The sequence below is a fragment of the Nuphar pumila genome, chromosome 14 (assembly GCF_984573655.1).
Source record: "Nuphar pumila chromosome 14, dmNupPumi1.hap1.1, whole genome shotgun sequence".
NCBI classification, from domain to species: Eukaryota; Viridiplantae; Streptophyta; class Magnoliopsida; order Nymphaeales; family Nymphaeaceae; genus Nuphar; species Nuphar pumila.
Window position 1 is genome coordinate 90,760,462 of NC_143262.1, and position 15,027 is coordinate 90,775,488.

General features: G+C 40.3%; 1 protein-coding gene across 3 annotated transcripts in view; it reads left to right on the forward strand.

Annotated features, from left to right (window-relative positions):
* Positions 1-430: 430 nt before the first annotated feature.
* Positions 431-15,027, forward strand: part of MAD1 (mitotic checkpoint family protein) — a 54,442-nt gene continuing 39,845 nt past the window's right edge. For 2 of the 3 annotated variants that reach the window (XM_089988186.1, XM_089988188.1), the window contains exons 1-5: positions 481-803; positions 12,934-13,033; positions 13,323-13,516; positions 13,909-14,106; positions 14,184-14,276. In XM_089988186.1, coding sequence (XP_089844312.1) covers positions 636-803; positions 12,934-13,033; positions 13,323-13,516; positions 13,909-14,106; positions 14,184-14,276 — 753 coding nt within the window. In that variant the 5' untranslated portion in view covers positions 481-635. Of the gene's footprint in view, positions 804-12,933; positions 13,034-13,322; positions 13,517-13,908; positions 14,107-14,183; positions 14,277-15,027 lie in introns of all 3 variants that reach the window. The other variant, XM_089988187.1, reaches the window with a different exon arrangement.

The following is a 15,027-nucleotide window of genomic DNA, read 5'->3' on the forward strand; positions in this document are numbered from 1 at the left end:
GAACTCTGAACCTATTTCTTATAGGCCAGGCACTTCAACCATCTTCATTCTATAATGTGAAATATATTTATTATTAATAACCAAGCCTATACAAGCCAAGCAGAGATGAACATTGGTTGTTCATGCTCAAGCTTGTTGAGCCTACTTCACGACTTTACAAGTGAATATGATTCGAGCCACGGGCGGCTCATCTTGATTCCCAGCCATTTGATCCTAACCGTCCAGCTAACGCATCTCGACGACTAAGTTCAGTGAACATTCAATTGAGAATGTGAGCCAATCCTAGCTGTTTGTTGGACGGTTAGGATTGATTGTAAGATGGAACCCGTCCAAGATAATGATGGGATTAGATGCTATGGACCTGGCTGGTTATGGCCTCACACGTCCATTATTAATTTTCAACGGGTTGGATCTTACCCGAATCGGTCCATTCTATAGCTGTTTCCGACCCGTTAAATCCCCCATATATAAGCAGTGTTTGGCTCGCAACGGGGGCAAAATTTAAACCAGCGGCATTCCGACACAACCAGGAGAGAGAGAGAGAGAGAGAGAGAGGCCAATTTTCTCCGTCTTCCTTTTCTCCAAGAGTAACGAGAGAGAAAGAAGAAGGGAAGGAGAAATTTAGGGTTTCGAGAATGATCGAGAGGACTCCGCCGGCGAAGAGGAAGGCCGAACCCTACACCGTCGTCACTCCCGAGAGTGCGGCGCCCGATCGCCAGCTCGTAATCTACGAAGATCCTTTGCCCGATCCCCATGGCCGTCAATCCGAGCCGTTGCTTTGCACCTATCAATGTCGCCAGATGGTATATCTGCTCTTGCTAATTTCCCTCCTGGTTGAACTTTTGTAGGGTTTCAAAACGATTCCGAATGGCTGCGATGCCCATAAATTTTGTTGCATCGATTCAATCGTTTCCGAATTTTACACACTGAGACAGTGAAATTTCACATGGTTTTGATCTACTTACTGCTTAATTTGCGGAGGATTTTGCATGGATGCGTTTAATATGGAAATCTTGAATAAATTAGGATAGTGTTTCATGCTCCATATTGAGGAAGAGTGCAGCTATTGCGATGAATATGCGAAAAATAATCAACAAGAAAAATAACACAGGGACTTTACGTCGTTCGGCAACATCCACGAGAACGAGCGACTGTTCTTATTCCTCTTCTCTCACCACAACGTGGGGTTACAACATACATACTGATACTAACCCAAGATGTACCGAGAATAAAGAAACTACAAGTGTTTTACAAAAATAGAAATCTCTTGTACCAGACCATCGGGAACTCTGTTCTCCCGCAAATCCCCAACTACTGGTGTCTCATCTAGGATGAACCACTACAGGTGTTGTTGCTCGTTCCACCATCTGCCACTGCATACTAATCTGAAGAGGAGATAAAAAGTACTGCGACACACCGATTTAACGTGGTTCGGATCAATAGATCCTACATCCACGACCAGGCAACCCACTCTCATCGATCTTTCTTATTGATTAAATATGCTGAGATTTACATGGCTTTATATAGAGGAGAATGAGGAACTCGCCCCCTCTCTCCAAATGAGAAGATAAGCACAAACAATAAGGAAAGAGATCAAGGAGATAACTCAAAGAGATAAGGCAAGAAAGTTGTAGCCAACAGATGCAATTTTAAGCAACAGACACAACTGCCTCCTCCATGATTCCTGGTGACACCAATTGCTATTCAACACTCCCCCTCAAGTGGAGCTTATACATCGTAGCAGCCCCACTTGCTTGTCGCGAACACAAGTTGTTGTTTAGTCAGACTCTTAGTTAGCCCATCAAACAACTGGTTGGAGCTTTGAGTATATGGAGTCTGAATTTCTCTATTCTGAACATTTTCTCTTACAAAATGATAGTCAATTTCTATGTGTTTTGTTCTGTCATGGAACGCCGGATTGACAACAATATGAATTGCTGCTTGATTATCGCAATATATAGGAATAAGTGAGGAGAACTTGAGACCCCTTTCTATCAATAAGGTTTTAATCCACATGATTTCACTTGCTGTCGCAACCATAGCTCGATATTTTGCTTATGCACTGGATCTTGACACTACTTTTTGTCTCTTACTCCTCCAAGATACCAAGTTGTCTCCTATATAAACGCAATAACCTGTAGTAGATCTACGGTATGCGCTGCCTGCCCAATCTACATCTGAATATCCTCTGATTTCCATATGATTATTCCTTTTATACCATAGACCTTGACCCAAAGATTTTTTCAAGTATCATAAAATCCGGTCTACTAAATTTAAGTGAGATTTGTAGGGACTATACATATATTGACTTACCAGTCCCACTGCGTGAGTGATGTCCAGCTTGGTCACGGTCAGGTAAATGAGTTTCCCTATGAGTGTTTGATAGCGCACAATATCTGAGATGAGCTCATTATCACCACTCTTATCTCTGAAACTGCTTTCAAGTGGAGTGTCAACCGGTCGGCTGCTTATCTTTCCTGTTTCTTTGAGCAGGTCCAGAGTATATTTCCTCTGGGACATAAGGATACCTTTCTTTGAGTGAGCAAATTCAATTCCCAAAAAATATCTCAGGCGACCAAGATCTTTAATATTAAATTCTTTTTGAAGCATCTCCTTGGTCATTTGAATGTGACTTGCATTATTCCCTGTGATTATCATGTCATCAACATATATGAGAATAAGAACCAAATCATCACCGTCCTTGTGTATAAACAAAGAGTTGTCAGCCTTGCATCTAGCAAATTTATTTTGTTCCAGTGCTTTGCTTAATTTGAAGTGCCATGCCCGTGGGGATTGCTTTAGACCGTAAATGGATTTTCTGAGCCTACAAACTTGATTCAATGACTCCTGATGATGTCCCTGTGGAACCTTCATATACACTTCTTTATGCAAATCACCTTGTAAGGACGCATTTTTTACATTCATTTGAAATAGAGACCAATTATAATTACATGCAACTGAAAGCAACACTCAAACAATATTCATTTTTGCTACGAGAGCAAATGTTTCTTCGTAGTCCAGACCTTGAGTTTGAATGTAGCCTTTGGCTACAAGTGTAAAACAAAAAAAAAAGGGATTCGGGTCGGATCCGAACCCGACCTGAGGACACCGCCTCCCTCGTGCCTTCTAAAGACAGCGAGGCAGGGGGGGTTTCAAATACGAAACCCCTCTCCTGCTCTCTTGTTCCCTCTGCATTCTCCCCCTCTCGCCCTCTTGTCTCTCTCTCGGTACCCCGACTTCCTCTCCCCTTTCACCCCGCGCCGGCAACCTCACTGCCTTCCCCTCTCGCTCTCCCTCGATTCGCCGGAGCAAGCCCGAGCCGCCCTCGCATCCGGCCTTTCCCAATTACCGACGGCTCCCTGCGGGCAGCTGTGACCCCAGTGCCATCCCCTCCCTTTTTTTTCGATCGACACCATCGTCGGCGACCTCCAGGTACGCACCGACTTCTCCTTTTTCTTCCGTCTCTCTCTCCCCCTTTTTCTTTTCTTCTTCCTTCCGTCGATCGACAGGGGCAAAAGCCCCTGCCTGTCGGTCCGTTACTAAGCCCCTGCCACTTTGCCGACAGGTCGGCAGGGTTAAAACCCTTGTCGCCAGTAAGAAAGGTTTCGGCAGGGGTTTTGGGCCCCCTGCCTGCCTTTTCTTTCACCAGGGAGGGTCGACCCCCCTCCCTGTCTTGATGCGCAGGGGAGGGTTCGACCCTCCCTTCCTCTGTTTGTCGCAGGAGAGGGCTCAAGCCCTCCCTGCCTTCGAGCTACGCAAGGGAGGGTTCAACCCTCCCTGCCTTCGTAGTACGCAGGAGGAGGTGTCGAGCCCCCTCCTCGGTCCCTTTACTGATAGGAGAGGGGTCGAGCCCCTCCCTGCTTGTCCCTTACATAGGGGGAGGGGTCAAACCCCTCCCTGCTTGTCTGTTGTGCAGGGAAGGGGTCGACCCCCTCCCTGCTTCCCTGTTTCCCTGTTTCGCTGGGAAGGGGTCGAGACCCCTTTCCTCCCTTGGTTTGGGCAGGGGAGGGACTGAGTCCCCTCCGTGCACCCTCTCGCTCCCTCTTTACGTATTCTTCAGGTAGGGGCCAAGCCCCTGCCTCTTTGCATGTTCGTCAGTCAGGGGCGAAGCCTCCTGCCTCCCCTTCGTTGTTGACAGGCAGGGGCTTTGCCCCTGCCTCTCTTTTACTTTGTCAGGCAGGGGCGCAACCCTGCCTGCCCTCGTTTTCTGAGGGCAGGGGTGCAACCCCCTGCCTCCCTGTTGTTTGTTGACAGCAGATCAGCAGAGGCTCGTGGCTTCTGCTTCTTGCGCATATAACAGGTGCGCAGGGGCACAATGCCCCTGCTTCCTTCACGTCAGGACAATGACAGTGCCCATATTGGGGTAGAACTCTGCCTCATCCTTATTCTATTTTAAAGTTGTTTTTAAACTTTAAATTCAAAGCAGTTTTTAAATTGCCATGGTTGAATTTCGGATCTAGATTTGAATCCAAGATCTAAATCCATATGGATCCAACCTGGATTAGATCCTAGTCTATGTCACATGGGTGTGGGTGCGGGTGCGGGTGCGGCACAATTTCAAAATTTTTGGACACGGGAACTTGGCTATATATATATAACAATAATTCTAGTAAACAATTAAAATTAAGGTAAACACATCTATGGGCCATCGTTAAAGAAAAAAAACTTGAAACTATGACCTTGTGAAATGGTCCATAATCTGTACTGGTCCAATTTTTGAAATGACCCATTTACTATAGCATTCACATCTTTGTGATTTGTTCAGTTTTGACATTCAAATGTTTAAACTTTATACGTTAACAGTTGCACAGACTGTGCAATGCAGTTTGTGACTGTGCACAGTCACATACTGTGCAATTGCAGTTGCACAGTCTGTGACTATGCAACTACATTGCACAATCTGGTTATATATTTTAAAAAAAAATATATATATATATATATATTATATATATAATGATTTTTTTTGGTTTTTGTCATAAAAATGAACATTTTTGGACTCAGTCAAAGTTGACCGAGTCCAAAATGTGGACGAACTCAGCCTCAACTCATTGACCGAGTCCGACTTAGCGTTGACCGAATCCGGGCCGAGTCCGAAGCCGCACTCGTGTGTGCACCCGTGTCGGGGCGTGTCGACTCCGGTGCGGCGCCTCCCTGGCCGAGTTCGTGTGATATAGATCCTAGTCAATATGGATCCTGGACTGAGTCCAAATCCATATTAACTTTAATCAAATAGAGTGGATCCAGTCCGATCCAATCCAAAAAAAGGCAAAAATAGAGGCGGGTCATTTTAAAAAAATGCGATTTTCATGCCAATTGCAACCCGATTTCAGAAAAATAGGACACCAACGTCCTCAGAATTACGAGACACATCTAACAGTATACATACCTGATTTTCGCCTCTAAATTTTGCTCAATTTTAAAAGTGAAAAACAAAAAATTTCACAAACTTTAATTAGTTCATTTAGGTCTTGTCAATGGGCTCTGGGCCACGCCCAGACCCAGCTGACATCACCTATATTTAAAGATATTTTTCCATGATTTTATCATTTTCATTAAATACTTAGTTTAAAAATCAAAGTTTTTGAATTTAAAAATCATGAAAAATACACGATATTATAGAAAAGGACCAAAATACTCCTGAATCAAAAAGCAAATTACATGACATAAATAGTATATATATACTATCTTAACAAACCCTTCTAGCTGTTGGAGAGGATCCAATGGCTAGAAATATAACCGTTGGACCAGTGTTGTTAAAAGCGTTGAGGCGCTCCACCAAAATCCGAGGCGAAGCGTAAGCCTCGAGGCGCAAAGCGTAAGCCTCAAAAAAAAATTTTTTAAACTTAAAAAAAAACTATAAAAATGATCTAAAATTATAAATAAATAAGAAATGCTTTATTGATGAAGCGCCAACCAACACGAAATAAAAAATCTCAAATAAGAAATGCTTTATTGTGCAAGCATAGTGTTTTGCATGGCACCCATAACCACATTTAGGTTCCAGTCATCCATATCGCCATTCCTGTCATTAGGACCTCACTGATGCAAGTTGTTTTCATCAAATTGGACCCTGTGTATGTGATCTACATCATCCATTTAGTGAAGATTGGCATTTGAATAGACAAAATCTGACTTATGTGCAAGACTTTTTTGCTGATTCAAAAATCAATAACCATTAATAAAAACATGGTTTTTTTGTTAATAACACTGCCAAAATAAATTGAAAATCATGTTTTTTTTTTGTTAAAGAACACTATCAAAAGATTGTTTTCTATTAAATCAACCGTGCTGAACCCATCGATAGGGCCAGATTGATCAAAATAACTTAGTACCAATGAGATCCCAGAGGGAGTTATGACCACAGAGGATGATATAGGGATGAGTGGAGCCGGGTTCCCCATAAACGTAGGTTACACGGTTTCACAAAGAACAAATGACAAAAGAAGAAGCTGGGGAAAAACACACAGATCTTACCTGTCACCAGAATGCGCAGAGGTCGCCGGAATGGACGGCGGTGGCGGTGAGTCGCTGGCCGATGGCGAGTGGTGGTCGACGGCGAGTGGTGGCCGGCGGGTCGCCGATGGCTTCTCAGCAGAGGAAAGAAGAAGGTGGAAGAGTGGTGGCCGGCGGCGAGTGGTGGCCGGCGGGTCGCCGATGGCTTCTTAGCAAAGGAAAGAAGAAGGTGGAAGAGTGGTGGCCGGCGGCGAGCGGTGGCCGGCGGCGAGCGGTGGCCGGCGGCGAGCAGTGGCGGGGGACGGAGTGGAGAGAGAAGGGGCGAGGGTTTTCCCTCGCCCCGAAGCGTCTGTCTTTTTTAAAGACAGGTTCTCGATCTTTCGAGAATACGGGCCCGGGTCCGGGCCATCCGATTTCTTAATGCGCGCCTCAGTTTGAGGCGCGCCTCGCCTCAAGGCGTACGCCTCAAGGCGCATGAGGCGTACGCCTTGAGGCTGTTGCGCTTTTTAAGTGCGCCTCAAGGCGAAAAGAGCCTCGCCTCGAGGCGAGGCGCGCTTTTTGCGCCTTGAGGCGCGTTTTTAACAACACTGCGTTGGACCCTCTCCAATGGTTATATAAAGTCAACATTGGTTGACTTAGTCAACCCAAGTTGACTATTATATATAATATATATTTTATATAAATAACAATGTATATATACATATATATTATATTATAAATACATGAGGATATTATATTAATGTAAAATTGTCTACGAAGAGACAATACGCATACAAGCACAAATACTTTATAAAAGAGGTGTACGAAGACACCCTCACAACACTTAAAACAAAATACGCAAAAAGCGTAAAAATAGCAAACATGCAATAATGCATGTATTTCATAAAAGGAACAAATGCTTGAGACTCTCAAGCTTAGGAATTACAAGGGGGGAACACCCCTATTTATACAAGTGCCAAAAGATGCAAAGGGTGGGCTCCCAAAGGAGTCGTTGGGAGCCCTCAACGACTCTATTGGGGGACCCCCAATGCACTTTAAATAATAAAAAAAAATAAAAATAAAAAGTAAAAAAGAATAACAAAAAAATAAATAAGAAAATTACAACATATTCCAAATGGAATATGCGCAAAACAGGAAATTACAAGAATACCCTTTTCGGGTAAGAATATATAAATATATATATATATATATATATATATATATATATATAGAGAGAGAGAGAGAGAGAGAGAGAGAGAGAGAGAGAGAGAGATTATATGTACATATATCTCTCTATATATAAATATATATATTTATATTTACAATAATGATTTTAGGAGACACATTTTAACACCCCCTCCCCCCCCCCCTCAAACTTACGGTGTGATAACTGCAAGTTTGTCAAGAAGGAAATGAAATCGGGGCGAACATAGAGCTTTTGTGAAGAAGTCGGCAAGTTGATACTCAGATGTCACATGGTAGATCAATGACCTTCTTCAAGTATTCTTCTCTGACATAATGACAGTCCATCTCTATATGCTTTGTTCGCTCGTGAAAGGTGTGGTTCTTGGCAATATAGATTGCACTTTTATTGTCACAACATAGCTTTGTTGGTTCTTCGACAACCACTCCCATATCTTCCAAAAGACGTCGAATCCATACAATTTCCATGGTGGTAGATGCCATGGCTCTATATTCTGCTTCAGTGGATGACAAAGAGACCTTCTGTTGCTTTTTACATCGCCATGAGATCAAAGATTCTCCTAAGAAAATACAAAAACCAGTGGTGGAGTGACGGTTACTAGGGTCACCTCCCCAATCTGAGTCAGTATAAGCAAGCAATTTTAATTCAGAGGAAGAAGATAAAAATACTCCCTTGTTCATTGTTTCCTTCAAATGTCTGATGATGCGAAGGACAACACTCATATGAACGATTGTAGGAGCGTGCTGGAACTGACTGGCGATGTGAATAGCATGCGACAAGTCGGGTCGAGTAATGCTATGGTACATTAGAGAGCCTACCCGCTGTCTGTAAGGAGTAGGATCGGTTCGGGGAACACCGTCGTCAATCTTCATTTTTGATCCCACGACTTCAGGAGTTTCGCATACTTTGTCATCAGAAATTCCTGATCTGTCAATAATCTCACAAGCAAGCTTAGACTGAGATAAAAACTAACCACGATGCGAATAGGCAACCTCAATTCCAAGAAAATATGTTAGAAAACCCAAGTCTGACATCTCAAATTTTGAAGTCAAGACAGACTTAATACCCTTGACTCCTTGAACATCATCACCTGTAATTAACATGTCATCAACATAGAGTAATAGAATCACAATTCCTGCATTAGAACTTCTGGTAAATAGAGCAGTGTCAGTATAACATGAGGAAAAACCATTTTCCAACATTACACTGGTAAACCTGTCATACCAGGCCTTGGGGGCCTGTTTCAAACCATAGAGGGCCTTACGAAGACAAAAAACTTTATCTTTAGGAATCTTCATGCCTGGTGGAGCATCCATATATACCTCTTCGTTAAGATCACCATTTAAAAAAGCATTTTTCACATCCATTTGAAAAATGTTCCAATTTTTAATAGATGCAATAGTAATAAGACATTTAACTGTAACCATTCGGGCTACAGGGGCAAAAGTTTCCTCATAATCAATTCCATACTCTTGCCTATACCCTTTAGCAACTAAACGAGCTTTATACCTTTCCAAGGATCCATCGCTTTTAGTTTTAACCTTAAAAACCCATCGACAACCTATAGTTTTCTTTCCTATGGGTAGAGTTTGGAAATCCCAAGTTTCAGCCCTTTTAAGGGCATTAAGTTCATTTTGCATAGCTTCTTGCCATTCTATACATTTTTTGGCTTCTTCAAAATTCCTTGGTTCAAAATAAGAGTGAATGGCACTAAGGCAAGCCTTATATCAGGGTGAGAAAGAATCAAAAGAAACAAAACGAGTTGGAGGTCTTCTATTCCTTTCAGATCTCCGGTGGTCGATAGTAGGAACAAGCTCACTATACTGGTCAATAGCACTTCTAAAGGTGTCTTGGTTTCTACGAGAGTAGGTTATTGGATCACTTGAAAGTCTACTTTCTTGTTCATTGAGTGAGTTATGTTCACCAACGTCACCATCATTTTCCTCATCGTGATTTGATGATACATCATCATCACTAGATATATCATCATTACTAGACAATAGATCAAATAAGAAGGAATAATAAAAAATTTCTTGTTGAGAAACATTTTTTTCAAAGCCACTTTCATTTTCCAAAAAAGTTACATTTTTAGAGACATATAACTTATCATCTCGAAGATCATAACAACGAAACCCTTTTTGAGTTTCAGAATATCCAAGAAAGGCGCAAGGGATAGCCTTGGGAGATAGTTTGTCATTCTTATCCGTAAGTATAAAACACTTACACCCAAAGACTCGTAACCTATTATAATCCGGTTCAAGTTTATATAAAACCTCAAAAGGGGATATTTTTCCTAATATCCTAGATGGCAGGCGATTTATCAGATAAACAGAAGCAAAAGCTGTTTCTGCCAAAAAATTTTTAGGAATGTTTTGGGAAATAAGAAGAGTCCTAATGGTCTCAATGATGTGCCTATGTTTTCTTTCGGCCAACCCATTCTGTTGAGGGGTTTTAGGACAAGACCTTTGATGGATAATTCCATGATCCTCAAGATATACTTTAAATTAATTGGAGAGATATTCCCCTCCAGAATCACTCCTAAATATCTTTATATTACTGTTGAATTGATTCTTGATCATTGAATGAAAGGTTTTAAAACACGAAAAAACTTCATGTTTGAACTTAAGAAAATAGATCCATGAATATATGGAAAAATCATCCACAAAAATGACATAATAAGAAAAGCCTCCTTTTGAAGTCACAGGTGCGGGTCCCCAAACATCCGAATGAACAATTTTGAAATTTTTAGAAGAGAACATGGTTCTTTGCTCAAAAGGTAAACTTTGCATTTTTCCGAGAATACAATCATTACAAGAAAATGAACTTTTACATAGGTCTTTTACAAAATGCAAATAAGACAACTTGGTGATATTAGGATGACCAAGTCTTTTGTGCCATACATTTATATCTTTGTTTTGGGCCACATTACAAAAAGATTTTGGAACTCGAAGAGATTCCATATAGTATAAGTCTCCTTTTCTAAAGCCTTCCCCAATCAATTTCCCGGACCGACGATCCTGTATTAAACATTTATCACAAGAGAACTTAATATCGCAACCATGGTCCGAGAGTTGAGAAACAGAGAGAAGATTTAAGTTTAGTTTAGGTATAAATCTAATTTTTGGAATAAAAAAATCTTGAGATTTGAAATTACCTATACCTTTAATTTCAAGAGATGTTCCATCCGCAGTGGAAACAAAAGAGGGAGAAACATTTTTTGAGAAATCGGAAAGTGAAAACATGTTTGAGGACATATGAAAAGATGCACCGGAGTCCAAAAGCCAAGAGACTTTACCTGGAAGAGATGAGGTAGACACGGCGGCACCGGAGGTAGCTCCCTTGAGTAGGGGTTGAAGGGCTTCCACTATTTGATTTAAAGAGAGTGACCCACTTGATGATGCCTCCTCCTTTTGTGGAACACCGGTGGTAGCCATTGCTAGAAGCTTTTTCCATTTGGGACATATGAGTTTGATATGTCCGGGTTCTTTACAAAAAATGACAAATAATTTTGCTATAGTCCATTTTTCCTCTTGACCCATTATTTTCACCTTGATTTTGTGGTTTAAAATGAGGGGGACGATAGGTTCTTACATTGTTCCCGGGTCTTGATACGACATTGACCTCATTACTTTCTTCATGATTACAAGGAACCATAAGAACACTTGATCCTTGTTTACATAATCTCATACGAGTCTCCTCACCACTTAATTTGGTGAGTACATCTTCAAGAGAGGGAGGAGAAAAAGAGGATAGAAGAGAGGACCTTATTTGCTCAAATTCGGGCCTTAGCCCATTCAAAAAGTTGAAGAACCGATCTTCTTCAAGTTGCTTATGACGGAGTTCAATTGCTTCTCCACTCCATTTTGGTTCAAGCATGACAAGCTCATCCCAAACGGAGGAAAGATCGGCAAAATATTCCCTAATAGTCATTTCACCTTGAGTAAGAGAGAGAGCCTTCTTTTGAAGATAATACTTATGAGATAGGTCTCTCAATGTATGCATTTTTTCAAGATAATGCCAAGCTTCCGATGCCTTTTTTATTTTAATAATGTTGGCATTAATCTTGGTTTCAACGGATGAGAAGAACCAAGAAAGAATCTTGAAATTCTTCATTTCCCACTCATCGTGCTTCTTAAAATACTCTTCAAGAGCTCTAACCCTTTCTTCTCCTTCAAGAATCTTGATCTCACTTCCGTTAACCATGGTTATCTTGGGTTCCGGTTCCGGAATTATGCCTTGCACATAACCCCATAGCCCCTTCCCTTTTATGTGAGCCTCCATGTTTTCGGCCCAAATATGATAGTTGGACCCATTTAATTTGAAGCCAAGAGTAAAGTGAGACTCTTTTTCGCCCATTATGAAGTAGAGAGAAAGAGGAAAATGGCGTACCAACACAATATCCCAAATGCTAGCTTGCGCAAGATTCTTCTAAAATATTTGAGAAGCAAGATCCACCACTTCAACCTCCAAAGGTCAGAAGGCATGCTTTTCGAGGTACTTGAAAAGAAGAGGATCCCACAATCCTCTATCACCAACCAAGCTCTGATACCATGTAAAATTGTCTACGAAGAGACAATACGCATACAAGCACAAATACTTTATAAAAGAGGTGTACGAAGACACCCTCACAACACTTGAACAAAATATGCAAAAAGCGTAAAAATAGCAAACATGCAATAATGCATGTATTTCATAAAAGGAACAAATGCTTGAGACTCTCAAGCTTAGGAATTACAAGGGGGGAACACCCCTATTTATACAAGTGCCAAAAGGTGCAAAGGGGGGGCTCCCAAAGGAGTCGTTGGGAGCCCCCAACGACTCTATTGGGGGACCCCCAATGCACTTTAAATAATAACAAAAAATAAAAATAAAAAGTAAAAAAGAATAACAAAATAAATAAATAAGAAAATTACAACATATTCCAAATGGAATATGCGCAAAACAGGAAATTACAAGAATACCCTTTTTGGGTAAGAATATATAAATATATATATAGATATATTATATGTACATATATCTCTCTATATATAAATATATATATATTTATATTTACAATAATGATTTTAGGAGACACATTTTAACAATTAATACATATAAGATTACATCCATCTTAACAGTATATGCATGTACTTATATATTGTGGATGTGTATGTGCCTATGTAATGTACGTATGCATGTATAATGTTCTCTTGAAAGGTTGGGGTATAATGCATACTATCACATTATGGAGAAGATTTTTTGATTTTATTGCTTGGTTTAAATGATTTTTTTTCTGCTTGTATTCATTTATGTTTTAGGTTAAGTCGGAGTTTATTGATGCCTTGAGCACTGCAGAGAATAAAGTGAACGATTTGCAGTCCAGGTTGGAGTCACTAAGTGATCAGCTTTCCAGAAAAGGTAAGTCTAAAGATTTCTTGAATTATCATAAGTTGTAGACAACTCGTGTTTAGGCTTCATTGAGGTATTAGGGTCTTCCATAGTCTTGTAAACTTTTGAAGGTGGCATAAACTCTCTTTCTTTCTCTCTGTTGTTTTTTTGATAAGCAATTATGGGGTGCCATAACGTTCTTATGGTGGCTGACATTTATTTTTGAACTAAATGATGTTTGAGATTTTGTCCTTGTAAAATTTTGATTTTTGGTACTTTTTGGGACATTATACTGATGGCATGATGATTTTGGTTTCAGAAGCAGAAAGAGATAAATTTCAAGGTCAATTGCGTTTTGTGGAACAAGAACTTGCTGCTGCAAAAGGTCGTGAGCAGGCTTTGCAAGAGCAGCTGATGAAGGAGGTCAAGGAGTCCTTTGAGCGTCATCAAGCTCAGCTGAAGCAATATTCTGAGCTTGAGGTTGCACATTTTTTTCTACTGAATGTTCTGCTGGTATCCTGATAGTGTACATGGCTTATGTATATGTCTTATTTATTGCTTGTATCCTCCATATAAGTTGTAATTTTTACCATGCCTTTGTGAATTTATAGACTTTTTTTAAAATTCTTTATTAATTTTTCCCTTTTGAGGCCAACTTTTACTGTTTGTAAACATGTCCTAGATGATTCACTTGGGGCACCCTTATCATGACATCCTGTACTGTTTAATTTGCCCATCTCAGAATGAATTCTCTCTAGAAGCTTGTGCTTTTAGTTTATCCCCTAGGGTGCATCATGAGCTCCATGATCCAGTACTTTAGAGAAGGTGATGCACGGTGTGTGTGTGTGTAATTTGTATATCCAAGTAATATATAAAAAATACTATTGTTGCCAAATGAAATCCAGGTAAAGCTCCAAAAGGAAGTGAAGCTGCGCAGGGATGCCGAGTCATCTGCATCTGCAGCTGAAGAGAGATCCATTGCCCTTGAAGAGAAGCTCCAAAATGTGGCTGAGGCTGCTGAAAAGGAGAAAAGTCATCTTCATAAAGAACTCTTGCACGTTCAGAATGATTCTAAGTTTTCTATTTCCAGAATCAATGCTGATGTAAGTGCTGGAGAGTATTTTCCAATCTCCTTTTTAGTCAATTTCCATTTATCAACTTGATCTTTTTAGATTTTCAGCTTGAGTTGATGGAGTGCAGAGCGTGCAATGCTGAAAAAGAATCAAAACTACTGAAGGAGCAGCTGGAGGTCCTGCAACTGCAGCTAGCAGAGGTGGTTGGCAATTCCTCAACAGTAAAGCAGTCATTTGATATATCAAAATCTAGTTGATTATTAATTTACGTTTGTGTCTTCTATTTCATTTCTTCAATCAGTTTCAATGTGGCTTCTATTTCATTTCTTTGTTTTTTATTTTTGTTTATGACATCTATTCTTTAATCAGTTTCAATGAATCGATATACTGATTTTTTACCTATCAGTAATGTGTAATAGATGATAAATTTTGAGTTTGTAAAAAACTCAAATTTTATGAGTGAATTTGGTCATTGCTCAATCACACTCACATGTCATGCCATAAATGTACTAAGAGTTCAATGGGTCACTTTTTTGAAGAATTAAAATAAGATATCATGATGATTCTTTATGCCTGCAAGTCATGATGTTAAACATCTGTTTCGGCAAAAAGGTCCAGATTCATCTTATCACAATTTACATGTCCAGTGGTTATTTTTAGGGACAGATATAGCCAACCACTCCATGGGTATTGGTAAAGTTCTGGGATGCACCAAGCTTGTCCCCAATCTGGACCTCAGGCCCAATGGGCCCAGACTGTAGCAGGTGGGGTTTTAGGATGGTCTTCCAGTTGAGAACTTCTATTGCTAAAAAGAATTTATATATAATAATGTCATTTAGTATAATTTTGTGTGATAAAAATGAACTTATCATGTTTTCATAATACCGGAAGAGAATATTTATCATATTTACTGTAAGGTAGCTCTTAGGGAATAATTAAATTTCATGGCCT